The following is a 21,648-nucleotide window of genomic DNA, read 5'->3' on the forward strand; positions in this document are numbered from 1 at the left end:
AACCGGTACCCGCCCAGGAGCGTCAAGATTCCCCCGTTACTCAGAAACACAGGTACCCAGTACCTAAAGCACCGGACTTCCATTTATCTGGTACCCTAGGTGCATATCCTGAGCCAGACCGTCTCCCACCAACGAGCGGACACCTGGAGGAGCCCCCTGCAACAGCCCGAGGCATGCGCCAACTCGTAAAATGTGGCATCCACTGGAGCCACATCACCACTCACGCAAGACGACCAATCTTCAGATCAACAAGATGCTACAAGATTGAAGACAGTGAAGTGTGTCGTGCGAAGCAAGGAGAAAAATTGGGCAATCACGAAAGCAAAGCAAGGTGCGTACATGACCGGCGCGGCCAATCATGGTGGCTGACCGAGCACCAGCTAGCCCTACCTGAGAATGGCAGCCCTTCAGGACAATGTTGTACAAGATGTCGCTTCGATTCAGGGCTGTGACCTCTGTCACGGTGTATCTATCGACGTGGAGCATCAAATATACGCGCAAGCTCTTGGAAACTTTCCCATGGTCCGTGGCACTGCCCTTCTTCTTGATACGAGCAACGCCTTTGTTGCATCTTTTCCAGAGCTGACCACTGACCAGTCGCGCGACGCACGCTTTCACATACTCTGGCCGAAGCAGTCCGAACCGGCTCTCTATTGAAAGCTCTCACTCAAGCATCTGCAGCTGATGTTGCAATGTCAGGACACGGATGCTTCAGACTTGAGCAAAGATGGGTGGTAGCATTGATCCCAAAATAACCCACCCGTTTACGGTGGCCACTGAGCATCTCACCACGACATAATAACCTCACGCTAGGTACTTGAGTACGTAGCAGTGTCCATGATGCCGAACTTTAAACTACCTAGGTACCTAGATGCTTTCAACCCTCCCTCCTCCATCTCCTCTCTTCCCTCCAAAACTTGGGTGTGTCATTTGAATGATGAGATTCACCAACTTCGATCGCAGGTGCATGTTTCGATTTGAACACGACGCCGTGTTTCATGTTGCAACTCCAGAAACATGTTTGTGGGGACCCCAAAGCTCGATACCGGCGACCGGCTCATCGCTAGTACGCTTAAATTGTTGCTGCATCCAATGTAAGGGGCACGCGAGGAATTCGCCTTCATATCTTCTTGGACCTCTTATCTTGAAATTGTTTCGGGACTGGTGGGTGCCAAGTGCAACACGTCACGGTTTCAAAAGCCAATGGATGCTTCTGCCAGATTGTGCTGGACTTTTCCCGAATCTCCTAGCTTCGCGGGAAGATGTGGTCATGCAACTGGCAGGCAATGTCCCACAATACGTCGGAATAATAGGTAAAGAAGGAATTTCTCTTCCCGTAGCAGGATATCATAACCAGCGGCTCCAAGGGGCAGTGAAACACTTCCGGCAGAACCAACCATCTCATCGGAACACAGTAACATGGGGACAGATGACCTGACAGTTGGGCCGCCGTTTGGCTTTCTGGAAAGAAAACGGCACATATTGCCTAGCACCGGTCCAGTAGCCGACGTCTTGGAGACTTGGAGAGAGAGCTAGAGCAACCTACCTGCCTAGCACGTAACCCTGGGCATCCGGTCTCTCTTCAAAAGCTACATCAAGGACTTGTATCGACACAGACTCTTCGTAAGCTAAGAGACCGAGTCTTCGTTGGGTAACCATGCTCGCGCGCGGGCTATTTGGGATACTATCCCAGGATTCTACGATAAGGAATAGGTAGAGCCATAGATGCCGCGACCGAGAGGGAGTCTTGTGTTCGAAGATAAATTTAGTCTCACTGAGTATATGCTAAGCTTGTAAATTGATCAATTAATAGAGTTTCAGTCTTGCACCCCGACATCATTCCTTGGAGCTGATGCATTGCGTGGTAGCACGAGGCATTCAGCTCAGGAAAGCAAAATAAATGATACGTCTGTGGAGGAAGTAAACAAGATAGAAAAATCATATGCGTCCCTGAAGAACTGGAGCCACGACCCCTTGAAGGAACGAGAAGGTGATGACGATGAAAGAAGAATAAGACCCGGGCACTAATACCAGGCAGCATGCGCTCTTGTGCTCTTCTCCTGCAGGCGTCGAGCGGCGGGCTTCAAACCCCGCCTCACTTACATGGCATCATCGCTCAAAAACACCAGACATCGACAAATAAAGCAGCGCCAGCAAACCACCTCACCACCAAACAAGCTTCCGCAGCCCATCATGCCTGCAGAAGGGGTCTGGATTTCCCCCAGCGGCCGCAAATCATTCATCCCCCTCGAAAACAACCCCGAAGTCTTCACCAGCCTCGTCCATGATCTCGGCGTCTCCCCCGACCTTGGCTTCTACGATGTCTACAGCCTCGATGAGCCGTCTCTCCTCTCCCACATCCCGCGCCCAGTATACGCCCTTATATTCATAGCGCCCAGCGAAATGCAGACGGCTGTCCGCCGACAAGACGGGCTGCCCAAATCCGTCACCAACGGCGGCCTCACGTATGACAAGAGCGGCCCGGACGAGCCCGTCGTTTGGTTCCTGCAAACAATCAGCAACGCATGCGGGCTATACGCCTTGGTTCATTCGGTAGCGAACGGGGAGGCTAGGCAGTTTGTGAGCAAGGGCTCCGTGTTGGACAAGGTGATTGAGACGGGGCTGCCGCTGAAGCCCCTGGAGCGAGCAGAGCGCTTTTATGGCAACCAGGAACTAGAGGAGGCGCACATGCGGGCGGCGAGGCTTGGCAGCTCTGAAGCACCGCCAGCCGAGGTTCATGCAGGACATCACTTCATTGCCTTTGTCAAAGGTAAGGATGGTCATCTCTGGGAGTTGGAGGGCACGGCCGATGGACCGATTGACCGCGGAGCCTTGGCAAGTGACGATGATATGTTGAGCGAGGGGGCCTTGGAGCAGGGCGTGAGGAGGTTTATGAAGTATGGCGAGGGAAACGTCAACTTTAGTATTGTTGCTTTGGCCAAGAAACAGTAAAGCGCATTGAGACGCTGTGACCCAAAGTTACTACTATCTTGAGATTCTCCAAATATTGCCACATGTCATTCAGAGTCTAGAGTTGAAATTTCGTCCCCACATATGCCATGATTATTTCAACTGGCTGCTTTTCAGTCCATGCATCATAGCTCATTGTTAGCACCTCACACATTGGAGCTGTTTCTGTTCCTAGCTCTCGTTTCTCTAGTATCTGCATGCGCTTGAGCACAGAAATCGCCCATTCGCGTCCTTCAGCCGTGGCTTCCACCACTCCTCGGCACAGTTTCAAACTTGGGTTTCCAGCTTCTCCATAAGTCGATGGAGAATTGTACTTTGTTCGCCTCGAGAAACACCTCCTGCGCACATAAACTGAACAGTCCTTCACCAGCGTGCAATAGCCATTGTGCTGCAACAGATGGCTGTGGTTCATATTGGGCGGGCTTATACTCATGTTCTTGCGTTGCCGCTTGTGATTCTGGTAGAGGAGCCTGTGTCATGGGCTCCTGAATTACAAAAGACCACGGTCGAAAGACTGCGCTGATATCTGCACTTTCTAATATGCCAGCTGCGAAAAGGCGAGCTAGGAATTCCGAAAACTTTATATGTCTCTGGTTCGTGTCCGAGTCTATGTCAACCTGTTTTCGTAGTGTACATTCCACAAATAGCCAAACTCTACGTCTCTAGAATATCCAACCATGAGAGGGACCTTGTATCGAGGCAAATTCCATAATTCTTGTATAAACTCCACAATCCGGTTCTGGCCTGCACGATTCGACGGTACTCGTATTGAGATCAAGTTCACACTCATCCATACGAGGCTCTATAAAGTGTCTGGATTCGGTCTTCGAATTCTCCCATTCTCAAGTTGTTGTGGCGTTGGGTTTTGAATCTTTTTGCACATCTCGAAACATTGTTCCAGGTCGGCTCGGATAGGCTCGTCAACAATTTCGGCGGCATAGATTGGGAGCATGTAGCCATTCACCATATCTTCTAAGGCCCATGTAATTTTAAATTGGGCTTGCGAATCTTTAGGGTCGCAAAGTTGTAGGTCAATGTACCGAGACATGTTGAAAATGAGCTAGACGAAACGGTATTATCATAAAGGCAGTCTTGTGACGACAGCGAGAAGCAGCCAAAGATATGATGGCTCTGATGAGTCCCGACAACAACAAGGGTTGGGGAATATCCAAAAAGAAGTCCCAACAACGAAGCCCGCGAGAAAAGAAGCAAAGAAGTATTTATTTATTTATTTTTTTTTTTTTTAAAAAAACGCCAGAATAATAACAATAACTTTTAAGAAGGATTATCTGGACATCCCTACCTTCACTGACCTGCTCGGTGTCGCACGGCACAATAAGCCCACTAGCTGTATTAGGTATCTGGCCACGTAATGCACACGGAAATTAGATAATGCGCATAGTATTCGTGGAGCTAAGCGCCCCTTTTTAAGGGGCGTATATAATTCTCTCTTTTATAGCTTAATTAAGGCTTTTTATTATTATTTTATGTGTTATTTAGCTATTAATACTCGCTTTTATATAATAGTTATAAGCCCAGAGCATTGGAAGTAGTGTAGTTTTGTAGTTTTGTAGTTTTTATAGTTTCGAATATAAAAAATTATATTAAATCTAATAAAATACTTATAAGATTATAAGTTTTACGAATAACTAGTATAAATTCTATATTATAAGCTAATATTAAAAAAAGTGGGTCCTTATATACTATCATAAGCTTAAAACTTTAAAAACTACATTTTGTACTTTTTATAGTGTAGTGTAGTGTAGTGTGTTTTTAAAAAATTACATAATCTAGTTTTTAAGCTTATAATAAGCTAGAAGGACCCACTTTTTTAAATAAGCTGATTGGTTATAATATTAGCTATTTTATGTATTTATTATTATAATCTAAGTATTTTATTAGATTTATTATTAATTATTTAAGCTTTTTGAAAAAATGAAAATGTAGTTTTCTTGTTAATGCTCTGTATAAGCCTAAGAGAAATTTAACTCTTATAACTTTTATAAGCGTATTAAGCCTTTTTTATATATAGTATACTTATTCTTTTATTTTTTAAGCCTATAATAAGTGCCTTAATTAATCTACTAATAATTATAGCATTAATTTTTATTTTAAAGAAGCTACTTTAATTCCTATTAAAATAATAGGAATAATTTAATCTTTTATATAATTATAATAAAGCTTAAAAGATTTAAGATAATATAAACTTTAATTAAAAAGAGTAAGAAATTAATAGTTTTCTTATACTTTAATAACTAATAATAAAAAGAATTAATACTTTATTTCTTAAATATTAAAAATATAATAAAAGTCTCTCTTTTATTAAGCTATATAAGAGTCTTAATAAGAATTATATTATTAAGCGTAGTAATTATTAATGTAAAGAGAATTATATATATACTATACTGTTACGAACGTCACTGCACGAGACGCGGGAAGCTGGGCCGCACTGGCAAGGGGAGGCACGGCTGCTAACTAACAAGGACATTAAGTCACGTGATAGCTCATTAGATCATATAGATGATCCAACGAGACGGGATTATTAGGATCATTAGGCGATCCAAATGATCCGGGTCTATAATAGAGAGATAGACGGGTACTTAAGGAGGAGGTATTCCTATAGTCAGATAGTCTAGATCTCTATTAATTAATTTAAGTAATAGTTTTACTATTAAGAGTTATACTCTTAACGGCCTTATTGTAATACTGCTTAAAAGCTACTCTGTAGCATTTAACCTAACTTACTTCCTAAGAAACAGACCTACTGTGCCTTAGAACCTAAGCCACCGTTACATATACGTACTTAAATCTTTAGTTTAATTAATTTAAGTATTTATAAAGCTAATTATATTAACTTAAAGAAGTAAAATTCTAATTTTATATTAAGGTAGCTATTAAAAGCGCTTAAAAATTAGCTTACTTTAGCTTAATTAAGCGTGTAGAAGAAGACTTATAAAATTTATTAAGTAAGCTTTAAAGAAGCTTAACGCGCTAATTAAAGTGTTAAATAATAGTATTTTAATTAAAGTAAAGCTTATACTCGCGTTTATATTAATAATATTAATAAGATAAAAGATATTAACGCTATTCGTAATTTTCTTAGTGCTATTAAAACGTAATATAAGCTTAATTAAGCTAAAATAATACTTAACTTAATTATTATTAATAAAGCTTAAGAAGTTAAAGAAATATAAACGCTTAAGAAGTTTATAAATATATTTAACGCTATTATTAACGCTTATAAAACTAATAAGTAAAGTAATAAGAGCGTATTTACTATATTAAGCGAATACTTAAATTAAAATAATTAAATAAGAAATAATAATAGTAATGCTTTAAGAGAAACGAATATTTATTCTTATAAATTTAAGCACTAATAATAAGAAGCTTTTACTTATTAGAGGCTATATTATATAATTACTAGGAATAAGAATATAAAGCTTAAAAAGTACCTATTAAAGAAAGAAGTTAATCGTATTAAAAACTATTATAATAGCGAGAAATAAAAGAACTTATACGCGAAAATAATAATAAATAGTTAAGGTAAAGGCTTATAAGTATTAAATAATATTTATTCTACTAGTAAAAGCCTTAATATTATAATTATTAACTTAAAGATAATTTAATTAATTAAATAATACTTTAAAATTTATACTACGCTTAAAAAAACTAAATACTTACTCTCTTTAAGTATATTATTAAATAATTATAATACCTTATATCTTATTAATAACGTTAACTTACTTAAGCTAAGCTTATTTAAGAAGACTATAAGCGAATATATAAAGGTAAGTATAATTACTTATTTAATTATTAAAAGAGATATATATATACTTAAGAAGATCTTAAATAATAAATAAGATACTTAAATTAAAGATCTTATTCTTAATAATATAGCTATTATTAAGGGATTTTTATATTAATATAATCTTAATAAGTAGCTTATAAGTAAAAGGCGCTTAGGTTTATAATTATAATAATATATTACGCTTTAAAATTATATAAGAAAGTATAATATTAGCTCTATTACTTAAAAAGTTTAACGTTACCTTTCTAGAATATAAGCCTCTTAATAATTATATTAAAGACCCTTAAGGTAACGTTCTAATATTAAGCGTGTTAATTATTATTATAATAAGCGCTTAAGCTTAAAATATATATATATAAAGCTCTTAATACTAAAGATTAAGTAAAGACCCTTTAAAGCTAAGAGAAGATATACTAGAACTTTAATATTTATAAGTAAGCTATCTTAATTAAGCTACGTTAAAGAAGCTTTATTCATATACTAAAAACGTGTAAATAAAAGAAATTAAGCGTAAGAACTATAAAACCTACGCTTAAGTTATTATACGATAAGTTATATTTAAGCGCCTAAGAGAACACGTATTATTAAGGCTAGACTTCTAAATGTATTGTATTTTTTATAGTTTTTACTATACTATATTGTATTATATTGTAATGTAATATATTATAATACATTCAGAGCATTGACAAAAAAACTACACTACATGTAGTTTTTTAGTGTAGTTTTTAGTGTAGTGTAGTTTTTGTAGTTTTAGTGTAGTTTAACTACACTACAACTACATTTGTAGTGTAATGTGTAATTATAAGGGCTTTAAAAGTAGACTTATAAGCTTATAAAAATAACCAAAAAATACTATAATTTTAGCTTATTATAATGCTATAAAAATATCCTTTATAAGTTAGTTAATAAGTAAGATATTAAAGTTTAAAGAATTCTAAAAATAAAGATATTAACTTGATTTATTTTAAGTATTTAATAAGAAATAAATGCTTTTTAAATGTTATTTATATATATATAGTATATGTAATTAATATAGAAATTTAAAATATATTTTTTTTTACCTTAATTATATGTAAATAATATTTTAAAATATTTTTAGTTTTTATTTATATTTTATTTAATTAAAATAAATCTATAAAAATAAGTAATAAGTATTTTTATATTTTATATAAGTTATCTTAATGGCTTATTAGTATAAAACGTATAACTTTATCTAATATATATTTAATAAAATTTATATAAATTATTTTATATATAATTATATATGTTTTTTAATTTAATTAATATATATTATTTATATTAAAGTAAAATTATATATATTATTAATTTATATATTATAAAGTATTTTATAAGCTTAAATATCTATTTAATATAATTAATTCTATATATATAAAGATTAATATAAATATTAAAAACTTTATTCTTAAGTTTTTTTTATTCTATATATTAAAACTATTATAACTTTATGAAAAAAAGGACTTTAAAAACAAGAGTAGTATCATTTTAAAGCTTATAATCTTAGCTATCTAAAAATATTAACCCCACTTAATTTCACCCATTAATTATAAAGATAATAGCCGTGGTATTTAGTGGGGTAAGTTAACTAGGGTAAAACGCTATAGCGTTTTACCCTACTTTAATAAAAAACGCTATAATTTCTATTTCCTAAAATCTCTACGAATACTTAACTAAAATTTATAAACTTATAATTAATTGATAGCCCTTAAAAAGCCCTTTAATTTAATATTAATTGCATAATTATAAGTTTAATATTCTAGGAGTTATATTCGGTTAAAGTTTTAAGATACAAAGATTTCCTGTAAGCTGTATATGCATGTTTTAAGTGATAAAATAGCATATTGTCACACAATATAACGCCTTTAATGCATTGTAAGCACACCGGCCTTTTCAACTGTTTCACTACAGTTGCATTTTCTCGTAAAACTATTCTATTGTTTTCCACACGAATATGCATGTTTAAGGGGTAAGTTAGGCATTAAAAAAATGCTTAAATTCTAAGGTTTCTAAAACCGTTTATATTGTAAATTTATTCTATATATTGACTGTGTTCTCCCGCTTTAAAGTTTAGAACCTTTCTTTTCTACATTAATCTTCTTACCCTTATAACTCTACGAATACTTAACTTTTATCTAAACTTTTCTTATTATTAGATAGCCTTAAATTTAGGCTATCTTATAAAAACTTTTTATTATTTAAAACCTACCTTTATAATGGATTAAAATCCTCTTAGAATTACACCTCTTTGTTACGAACGTCACTAAACGCGGGAAGGACTAGGCCGCACCAGGGAAGGCAAAGCCATGACAAGGGAGAACCAAGACGTCACGTGCCAGGTCACGTAATCATAAAGTGATTAATGAATCACCTATTAATTACTATAAGCTAAGTAATTATTAGATTACTTATTAATCGCTATAAGTTAGGGATTGATAAATAGATAAATAATTAGGGTAATTATAAGTCTATAATAGAGAGATAAATAAGTACTTAAGGAGGGGGTATTCCGCTATAGTAGATAGTTTAGTTGTCTATTAATTAATCTAAGTAATAGTTACTATTAAGAGTTATACTCTTAACGGCCTTATTATAATACTACTTAAAAGCTACTTTATAGTATTTAACCTAACTTACTTCCTAAGAAATAAACCTATTATACCTTAAAACTTAAGCTACTATTATATTTTAATTAATTCTATTTAATAAGTTACCTTAAAACTTTAAGTAATAATAACTTCTAAGATATTTACTTTAAGCGAAAAGACTACTAACCTTAAAGAGATAATAAAGTACCTTTATAATAAGATTACTAAGCTTAAGAAGTAGAGTTAATAGCTTCTTAACTAATAGAATAATCTCTATAAGAAACTTAAGGTATAAGAAGAGGAACTTATAGTAGTTTAAAATCTTACACTTATATTCTCTATTAATAATAATAATATACTAAAATTCCTTAAGCTTAAATTATATAATAGTTATAAGGGTAATATAAGAAACTTTCTTATATAAGCCTAAGCTTACCTATAAGTTAACGAAAAAATCTATATAATACTTAAGTTATAGATTCTTTATATTAATAACCTCTTAATTAAGAAAGTAATAGAATAGTAGAAGCTAACCCTTCGCGTATATCTTAAGCATAGCATTAAAGCTAGAGTAAAAGTTATTTATATCTTCTTTAATTACGAAACCTTTAAAGAATAACTTCTTATTACATTTAAAAACCCTAATAAGTATAAGAAAGCTACGTAATAGCTTACTTAACTTAAGTAGACTGAATTTATAGCTTATTATACTAGGGAATTTAAACGTATTATAGTAAAACTTAATTAGAATACTAAACCTAAAATAAAAGTTTTCTATTAAGGACTTAAAGAAGAAGTAAAGAATAACATTTATTAAGAAGATTATTTTAAGTTATTTAATAACTTTATTAAAATAGTTATTAAGGTAAATAACCGTTTATATAAGTAATATTACGAAAAAAGTTATAGGAAATTTAAATTATATACTAGGTTTAATAAATCTAATAATAATAAGCTACGTTAAATATTAATAGTATACGGGTATTACGCTAAACCTATAGAACTTAATACTATAAATAAGAAAAGGGGGAAAACTTATTATAATTATAGTAAGACTAGACACTTTACAAATAAATATAAAGCCTTAAAGAAGCTATAAAAGCTAATTTCTAAAGATAAGAAGCTTTATACTATAAACTAAGAAGACTTACTTACGCGAAATCTTAGTATAATAAGTAATAAAGGAAGCTTTACGTTAATAAATAATATTAATTTAAATAAAGATTAGAAATTTAAAACCTAATTAGTACCTAATAACTTTTAGGAATACTAGACACTCTTACTAAAAAGTAAATCTTTATTAGAACGAATTTAAGAAAAAGAGAATTATTTAACTAAGAAAGATAAACTTAAAATTAAATATAAACTTCTTAATTAAACCTTTTACTATAATAATAATTACTATACGCACCTTAATAATAAGTAAGGTAGCGGATAGTTTTTATAAGAATAAAAGGGAAGGAGAATAACCCTTATAATATAACTAAAATTATAATAAACTAATTTAAAGATATTAAACGGGAAGTTATACTATACTAAGAATAACGTATATACTACCTAAGTTATAACCTTATAATATAAGGAGAAAGGGAATTATATAACTATAAGTAACTCGCTTAGCTTAAGTTTAATTAATATAAATAGTAGATTAAGCAATTATTAAGAAAGCTTTAATAATACGTTAAAAGATAACCGCTAATAATAGCGCTTAAAATAACGCGCTAGAGAATAATATAAGAATAGGATTAATAAATTAGAAAATAATAGCTATTATTACAATTAAAACCGATTTCTTAATAAAGATCTAATAGGTCTTTATATACTATAAATATTAGTAGTATAGTATACCTTATAATTAATATAACTATAATAGAATAAAGAATTTAGGTAATAATTAATAGTAAAGTATAAGGAAATTTTATCTCGCTAAATCTTATTAATAGATTATAATTACCTTAAACACCTAAAGATAAGCCTTATTAACTTATAATTATAAAAGAAACTACGGTAAAGTATAGTTAAGGAGTAGTTAATATAAAAGTTACGTAGCTTTTAGTTAATATATAAGGCATGAAACACTAAGTTATATTAGATATTATAGTAATTTTAAAACACGATATTATATTAGAGATACCTTAATTACAAGCGAGTAATCTATAAGTTAATTAAAGAACTAGTTAACTTTAATAAAATTTACTAGAATACGGTTATAAAGCAAAGAGTAGCCTATAAAGGGCACCTTATTTAAACTATAATAGGCCTTTAAGAATATATGTAATTATTAGAGAGCTAAAAGCTAAGATAACGGAGATTTTTAAGGAATACTTAAAGTATAGTAAGCTATTTAGTAGAGAGCTAGAAATAGAACTACTAAAGCATTTACGCTAGGACTATAAGATTAAACTCTAGCTTAGTATTAAATTAACGTTTAATAAAATTTATTCTTAAAACCCTAAGTAAGATAAGGCGCTTAAGGAGTATCTAGAGAATATACTATAAAAGGGATATATACGACTATTAAAGTCTTTAGTAAAATACCTAATTTTATAAGTATTAAAGAAGAATAGGAAACTATAATTATATATTAATTACTAACACTTAAATAAGATTATAATTAAGAATTAATACCTGTTATTACTTATAATGGAAATTAAAGATAAAGTTAAAAAAGCTAAATAGTTTATTATACTTAACTTAAAAGGAGCCTATAACCTTATATAAATAAAAGAAGGCTACGAGTAAATAATAGCATTTTAAACTAGTAAAGGATACTATAAATATTTAATAATACCTTTTAGGCTTACTAACGCATTAATAACCTTTTAAAGAATAATTAATATAATCTTATAAAAATAACTAAAAGTATTTATAGTTATATACCTTAATAATATTCTTATTTACTTAAATACCCTTAAGAAATATAAACGATATATATATAAGATACTATAAACTCTATAGAATAATAAACTCTTAATTAAAGCCTTAAAATACTAGTTCTACTAGAACACTATACACTTTCTAGAGTATATGCTTATACACGGAGAAATATAAATAAGCTTAAATAAGATTAAAACTATTAAGGAATAGCTTACACTAAAGAATCTAAAAGAAGTTAAAGGATTTATAATATTTATAAACTTTTATTATAAGTTCTTAAGCGAATATAAAGACATTTTATAACCTCTTATAAATCTAATAAAAAAAGAAGTTAGCTTTTAATAGAATAAACTAAAAGCTATAGTATTCTAGAAAATAAAAGATTTAGTTACGTTAAAACCTATATTAAAAGCACTTAATTAGAATAAACCTTATAAGCTTAAAATAGACGCCTTAAACTTTATACTAGGTGAATAGCTTAAATAATAAGATAATTAAGGAAGATTACACCTAATTATATTCTTCTTAAAGAAACTCTACGAACCTAAACTTAATTATAGGATCTACGATAAAGAACTTATAGCTATTATTAAGTGCTTTAAAGAATAGAGATATTATCTTATAGGAGTAAAGCATTAAATTAAGGTTTATACTAACTATAAGAATCTTATATTATTCTTAATTATAAAGAATTTAAATAAATGATAGATTAAATAGTATAAAACCCTTATAAATTATAACTTTAAAATTATATACTATAAAGGATTTAAAAATAGAAGAGTAAACGCGCTTAGTTAAAGAGAGGACTTAAAATCGAATAAGTAAGTGAATAATATACCCTTACTACGCGCTACTAAGAATAAAAATCTTATATTAGGCACCTAAGAAATTAATATAACCTAGTAAGTTAAGTTAAATGAAATATAAATGTATTAGATCGTATTATATATTAATAATAATAGCTATTTAAATAATTAGGAAACGAAAACGCATTTATTTAAGAAAGGTAAGACCTTCTTATATAATAAATAGTAGTATATTCCTAGTATACTTTAAGAATAGCTTATTAAGGAAATATACGAGTACCTACTACACGAATATTAAGGTGTAGGGAAAACAATTAGTAGGCTAAAAAGATTATACGACTTCCTAGAAAGCAGAAAAATAGTATAAGAAGTTATTAAGAAATATAATACGTGTAATAAAGTAAAATTAGCGTAACACGCATTATACGAAGAATTACAACTAATATTACTACCTAAAAGAGTATAGTAAATTATTATAATAGACTTTATTATTAAACTACTAAAGTTAAAAGAACCTATAATAAAAGTAGCTTATAATAGCATTCTAGTTATTATAGATAAACTTATAAAATACGCCTACTATATTTTATATAAGAAATTAAGTAACACTAAGGACTTAGCGTATATATTCTTTAAAATAGTTATTACATAATATAGATTACTAATAAAACTTATATTAGATTGCGATAAATTATTTACCTTAAACTTTTAAAAATACCTTATAGAAACTATAAAGATTAAATAAAGCTTATTAATAGTATTTCACCTATAATTAAATAGGTAAACAGAAATCTTAAATTAAATACTTAAATAATATTTACGAAGCTATATTAACTATTAATAGAATAATTAGGTAGAATAGCTACTACTAGTATAATAGGCTTATAATAGCTCTAAGATTAATAATATAAAGATGTTACTATTTAAGGTAAATTACGGATTTAACTCTATTATTAAAATATATACGATATAAAATGTAAACGCGCTAGTAGCTATAACGTATGTAGTAACTATAATAGAAATATAAAAACACTTATAATAGGAATAGATATTTTTATAGAACTAAATAAAATACTACGCGAATAAAAAGAGATTACTAGTGCTAATCCTAGAGAAGGGATATAAAGTATACCTTATTCGTAAAAACATTAAAACTAAGCGACCTAATAATAAACTTAATTAAAAGAAAATTAGACTATTCCTTATTAAACGAAAAATCTTAAATACTAACTATAAACTATTATTACTAAATAAAATGAGAATCTATTCTATATTTCATATATTACTACTAGAGAAAGCATTAAATAAATCTATAATTGCTATAAATATTATAATAAAAGATACTAACGAATATAAAGTTAAATAGATACTTAAAGTATAGGAAGATACAAAGAATTACTATTATCTCGTTAAATAAAAGGGATATTTAAACTCTAAAAACACCTAGAAACTAGCTGAAAACCTTATAAATTACTTAACGTTACTTAAATAATTTCATTTTTAAGAAACGTATTTTAATTAATCTTTTAAGTATTATTTAATAACTTAATATTAAATTTAGTATTTAAGGAATAAACTAAAATAGAATCTAGATTCTTAAAAGGAGTAAAAAGGACCCCTATAATCTTTTAAAGCTATTCCGCTTTCTTACGTTTTACACGTTTTAACTCTTTAACGTTATTAATACTACGTATAACCACACGTATTATTTTCTTAAATTATAATTTCTTTTATTTTTAAAGTTTAAGAACCTTCTCTTTCACCTCTTTTAGCTTACGCTTTAACTTAATATATTAAGACGTAATATTTCGTAATTAAGTAAAAGACACTCCTTAAACGTTATACTATAATAAGTTTAAATAAATACACTTCGCGCGTTAAGAGGAGTTAAAAGGAGAAACTTAATATTTAAGAATATTATAGCCTTTATAAGCGGAATAAAACGGTATAGTTAAAAGAAAAGGACTCGTAAGAATAGCTACTAAAAGATTATTACGATAAAGGATTAATGCCTTAAAAGCCTTTAACTTTTACTTAATAATACAATTAGTTGATATAATAATATATAAGAAGGATAAAGAAGGGAAAATTACCTAAAAACCCCTAGCTAGCCTACTTTAATAGCCTTAAGGATAAGACTAATAAAGGAGGGGCATAATATTACGAACGTTACTAAACGCGGGAAGGACTAGGCCGCATTAGGGAAGGCAAAGCCATAATAGGGGAGAACCAAGACGTCACGTGCCAGGTCACGTGATTATGAAGTGATTAATGGATTACCTATTAATTACTATAAGCTAAGTAATTATTAGATTACTTATTAATTGCTATAAGTTAGGGATTAATAGATAGACAAATAATTAGGGTAATTATAAGTCTATAATAGAGAGATAAATAAGTACTTAAGGAGGGGGTATTTCGCTATAATAGATAGTCTAGTTCTCTATTAATTAATCTAAGTAATAGTTTTACTATTAAGAGTTATACTCTTAACGGCCTTATTATAATACTACTTAAAAGCTACTTTATAGCATTTAACCTAACTTACTTTCTAAGAAACAGACCTACTATGCCTTAGAACCTAAGCCACCGTTACACTCTTATTATTACGGATAATTTAAGCTTTTCTTAGTAAACTTCAACTAAAAAAGACTATATAAATGATAAAAGCTATTAATTTCGCATAAAATCATATATTATTTAACATAACCTTTTTTCTTATGAGGTTTTAGCAGTTAATTTAGAAAAACCACGAGAAATCACCTTTTTTTGCAGCTAGCTAAGCTGTAACTTTACTTTTACCTACCTAGCTAGCCGTTTTTAGTCCTCTAATAGTTTAGCACATTATAGGAAAAAACATTCTACTATTATAGTATTAAAAGCCGAAGAAAACGATAAAATAACTAGTAAGTTACTTCTTTTATTATTTTATATCTTATTATATTATTAATTTATATATTTATAATATTATAAATTTATAATTTAATAATATACTTATAAATAGTCCCTGCTACTATAGAATCACCTTTAATTTCCGACTTTTTAACCGAATCTAGCTTTTCTAGCTTTTTAAGAAGCAATAAAAGACCTAGAAATAATACTATTACTAGTAGTAGTAATGGATTTTCTAAGGATACTACTCTTATATTAGCTCTTGAATTTATGCTTTAAAATAACCTATCTTTTGCTACTATAACTAGTGAAAGCTTTAAAAAGCTTTTAAGTTATTATTATAAGTAAGTTTATATTATTATATTAATATATAACTTAAATATAATATATTATACTAATATTAAGTTATTTTAGTTATAATATTAGCTTTTTTCATTATAAAGGCCTTATATCTCACATGAAAATATTACATTCTAATATGAAAAAGAATATAATAAATAAAATTTAAAATCAAGTTAATAAAATGGGTTTTATATCTATTTAACTTAATATTTAGACTTCTATTAATTCTAAATCATATTTAGGGGATATAGCTAATTGGTTAAACCCCCAATTTAACTTAGAATATTATTTAATTAGTAAGTATTCTTATATTTATATTATTATTATTATTATTATTATTATTATTATTATTATTATTATTATAATTTAAAAGCTAATTATATATTAAGGATTTGAATATTTACCTACTAGCTATACCGGCTATTTAATTAATTCAATTTTCAATGAATTATTAACTGAATATAATATAAACCCTAAAAAAATTACAAGGTTAGTAGTTTATAATTATATATAAAATAATATTAATTTACTAACTTTTTAATTATAGCTTTACTAGAGATAACGGTTCTAATAATAATACCTTTTTATCTTCTTTTTTAAACTTATATTCTAAAAGGCATAAAAAGCCTTTAGATATTTGATATACAGCCTATATTTTAAATATAGTAGCTAAAGATATAATATTTATATTTATTAACGAAACAATAAATACCGAAAATATCGAAGATTATATAAATAGCGAATTTTTACATTATTCTACCGAAGAATTTAACGATTTATCTGCTGAAAAAAGAATAAAATTTAATAATTTAATTCCAGGTATTTATTATAACTTATATTACTTATTTTAAGTTATTCTATATAATTTAAGCTAATTATAAAATAGGAATTATTGGAAAAGTTAAAAGAATAGCTATTCTTATTAAAAATAACCAACAACTTTATTTATAATAGTTAGAAGCTTTAAAAGAAGCTAAAGATAAAGGATTTATTACTAGAAATAGTAATCTTACAAAAATACTATTAGGTAAGTTATTAATTCTATATTATAAATATTATTTAAAGCTTTAAAAGCTTATAAATATTATTTTAAGCTTTTAAAGCTTATAAATATTATTATTAACATTAATAAGTTATAATAAGTATTAATAACTAACTTTACTTATATTAGCAAACGCAATAAGATAGAATTCAACCTATAAAATGCTTTACACAGCTATTTTATTAGTAGAACCTATTAAAATATTACAAAAAAAAACGAATTTAGCAGCTTTTAAAGATACTAGCTTAACTACGCAAGAATAGGCTAATTTAAATACTTTAACAAGTATTTTAGAGATTTTTAATTAGCCTATAACACAATTATAAAGCTAATCTTATAATACTATAAGTTTAATATGTTTTTTTCTAATAAGAATTTATACTTTACTTTAAGATATATTAAAAGATTAAAAAAGTTAGCTTAAAAATGTAAGTTCTATAATTTTATAATTTTATTTTAAATTACTAATTATTCTATAGTTAAATACTTATAATCTATTAGTTAAGGTCTTTATTTTAGCTTTAAAAAAAGGCTTATATAAATTAAATTACTATTTTCCTAAGAATATTAATAGTAATTATAATTTTCAAAAGCCTTATTTATTTGCTATTATATTAGACCCTAGACTTAATTTATAATTAATTAAAAATCAATTAAGTATTAATTCTAATACTATTAATTAACTATTAAAAGACTTAAAAGCTAAATATAAAAAGTAAGTTATAATTTATTATATATAATATAAATTTTAAATTTCTTAATAATTAATTATATAATAGAACCTATTACGAATATATAAAAGACCCTAAAAATAAAGTAATTCCTTATATAGAATTAGAAGAAATTTCTTCTAATTCTAAAAAATCAACTAAAAATACAAATAATACTTAAATTAAAGTTAATTTATAATAACTAGCTAATTCAGCTTCTTATAATAATATTAGGCTTTAAAAAAAGCCTAGCTTATTTAATAACTTATTTTTAAAGCAAAAAACTAAAGCTATTAAAAAAACTAGAAAAAATAAGATTTCTAGTTATTTAAAGCTTGATTTTAAAGAAGATACGGTATTTTTTATCTTTATAATATTATTTATACATTTATAATTATAAGCTAACTTTTAATAGTAAGATATATTTATTTAGTAGGCTAATTCCACTAAATCTTTTCTAATTCTTTCTATAATAGCTCGAAAATATTTAGCTATTCTAGCTACTTTAGAAGCTATAAAAGGGAATTTTAACTAGGGAACTAATATTATTACTAAGCGAAGAACTGCTTTATTACATGAAAATATTCGAATTATTTTATTATTAAAAAACTGGGTTAAAAATAAGAATAAAAGAGTGGAAAATAAGAGATATTATAATTTATTTTTATACTCTAGTGGAAATTTAGAAGAAAAAGAAGAAGAAGAGGAAGAAGAAGATTAGAATAAAGTTTTAACTAATTCTAATAAAAATAAGGATATTTCTAAGTCTCATTATATAGATATTAGTAAGGATATGGAAGAAGAAGAAGAGAAGGAAAATATTTATGATTCTAATACTTAATTTAATATTAAAAGGGTTTTTTTATTATTATTTTTTATTTTATATAAAAGAGTGAAATTTTAGCTTTATAAAAGTTTAAAAAGTAATATTTAAAGTTAACTATATAAAGAGTTATTTGAATTTATATTTAATATTTTTATATTTAAGTTATAGGGTAATAAGTTAAATCTCTTTTTTTAAAAAATATTTATATATAAATAATAGGATTTTTTTCCTTTATTAAATTAAGTAAATTATAATTATAATTATAATATAAAATAATATTTACTTACCTAATATAAATCCCTTAAATTTCCCTTATACTTTCTCTTATTTTTATATTTTTATTAGTTTTTTAATCCCTGTTTTTAGCTTATCTAAGCTAGCTAATCCCTGCTTACTAATACTAATATTAGTAAGCAAATTTAGCTCTTTTTTAGCTTACTAATTATATTAGCTAATAATAGCTTATAAATTAATTAACACTACACATTACAATAATTTTTAAAATGTAATGTAGTGTAGTAAAACTACACTACACTACACTACACTAAAATTCACTAAAAACTACAAAACTACACTACTTCCAATGCTCTAATTACTTACGTATAATAGTAAACGCTTATTATTATAGCTTTTTAAAGAAGCTTTAACTTCTTAAGATTTCTTATACTTTTAATAGTAATATAAGCTTAAATATTAGTCTCTTTAAGCGCTATTAATAGTACGTTACACGCGTTAATACGTGTAACCTAATTAATTTATAACTTTAAAGGGTTTTCCTATAATTTTATTATATCTTTATTAACGTTTATATAGCTTATTTCTATTATAGCTAAAGATATAATTAATCTCTTACACCTTTTAAGCTACCTTTAATAGCTTATAATTACCTTAATTTTAGAGAATAAGAATAATAATAATAATAATAACGCTAGTTATATTTTTTCACGTGTAACTTACGTGCGTTTTACTTAGCTTTTATTAGGAATTATTTATAGCTTTAATTATACTAAGATTACCTATTATATTACCTATAAGCTAACTAGTATAATAAAGAGCTTATAAGTGCGTTTTTCCTTAATTTATTATAATATATTCGCTAATTAATTCTCTTCTTTTAGCTCGCTTAAAGTGCTTATTATTAGTATATAATAGCTTAAAAGTAGCTTTTAATTACTTAAATTCCCTTTTTATAATTTAATAGCGTAAGTAAACTTCTTTATTAATAACTTCTTAACGTTTTACTTATTAATTATTTTTAGGTAAACTATAATTAAGTCTTTAATAAATAAAAAGTAACTTAAGTCTTATATTTATACTTTTTTAACCTAAATTATATTACTTAAGTAATAGTAATTTATTACCTTTATAATAGTATAAAGAAGGTAATTACTATTAATAAATTTAATAATAACTTACTTAAGAAAAGCGCTTTAAATGCTTTTTTATTAACTCTTCTTATACTTTAAGTGTTATTTTATTTATTTTTTATTTAATAGTTTATTAGCTTAAAAGTTAATATAGATAAAATTAATAATAATAAGAGTATAGCTATTTAATTTTCGTGTAATAGTCTCTTACTTATAGTTTTCTTATAACGTTTTATTAGCTTTTTATTTATTCTTATTTTATTAAAACGTAATAATTACTTTAAGTATATTAATTATATCTTTAATAGTTACTTATTAGTTATATTTAAAGAGCTATTTCTTTTACTTTACTAGATAATAGGTATTTTCTTAGAACTCTCTTTAATTCTTAACTTCTTTAACTTTATACTCTTTATTATTCTCTTTAAAATTTAGTATTAAAAGTAAGTTTTTACTAGTATTTTCTTACCTTTTTTATAGCTTTAATAGGCTAATATAAAAGACATTATAAAGATAGTTATATTATTCTAATAGTATTAAGTAATATACCTATTTTCTAATAGTTTTTAGGATTTAAAAGAGTTTAATATAATAAGGGATAAGCTTTTATTTTTTTACCTTAAATTTAATATTTTTTATAACTAAACCTATTAAGTTTCTCTTATATAAGGTAAGGGGTATATACTATTAATTATAGTACTTTACTTAGAATTTTATAGCTTTTTATTAATTAATTTAAAGTTATTCTTATACTTTCTTAAGCTTAATTATATAGATTTTTATAGTAAGTATTCTCTTTTAATAAGCTTTACTTTTAAGGTAAAAGTAAAACTTTAAGTTATACCCTATTAAATTATAGCTAAGTAAATAATTTATTATATTACTCTTTACGTTATTATAAGCGAATTAAGCTTATAATAGTAGTTATACTTATATTAATTAATTATTTATAATAAAATAACGTAGGTAATACTTTATAGTTTAGTTTATTCTTTTTATTTACCTATTTATTTATAAGTAAAAAGCTATTAAAAGCCTTCTTTTTATCTTAAATAAGTAATAAAGGTTTAACTAGAATTAGCTAATAAATACTAGCTCTTTATTAAAGATAATATCTTTTAATACGTTAAATTAAAGTTTAACCTTATAGTAAAAGAGTTCTATTAGTTTTATAGTATTAATAATAGTATTAATTATTAAGAAAAGAGAATACTTAATAAATTAATCTATTATTATTAGTATTATATTAACGCTTTACTTAAGGTACTTTATTTTAAATAGCTTTATTATAAAGTTTATTAATATTTTAATTTAAGGTTATTATAAAATTAATAGTAATTTAAGCGTATTATATAAGTAATACTATTAAGTTATTACCTCTTAATAAACTACATAGCTTATAATA

General features: G+C 27.2%; 2 protein-coding genes across 2 annotated transcripts; one reads left to right on the plus strand and one right to left on the minus strand.

Annotated features, from left to right (window-relative positions):
• The first annotated feature begins 2,113 nt into the window (after positions 1-2,113).
• On the plus strand, positions 2,114-3,078 carry J3458_004219 (uncharacterized protein). Its single transcript, XM_007809979.2, has one exon. It carries the CDS (start codon positions 2,194-2,196, stop codon positions 2,950-2,952), a length of 759 nt encoding a protein of 252 aa, XP_007808170.1. The 5' UTR covers positions 2,114-2,193; the 3' UTR covers positions 2,953-3,078.
• On the minus strand, positions 3,029-3,403 carry J3458_004220 (uncharacterized protein; the record flags this gene model as incomplete). Its single annotated transcript, XM_066118085.1, has 1 exon — positions 3,029-3,403. One exon carries the CDS (start codon positions 3,401-3,403, stop codon positions 3,029-3,031), a length of 375 nt encoding a protein of 124 aa, XP_065976684.1.
• Positions 3,404-21,648: the final 18,245 nt, after the last annotated feature.

Source organism: Metarhizium acridum (assembly GCF_019434415.1).
Source record: "Metarhizium acridum strain ARSEF 324 chromosome Unknown scaffold_29, whole genome shotgun sequence".
NCBI classification, from domain to species: Eukaryota; Fungi; Ascomycota; class Sordariomycetes; order Hypocreales; family Clavicipitaceae; genus Metarhizium; species Metarhizium acridum.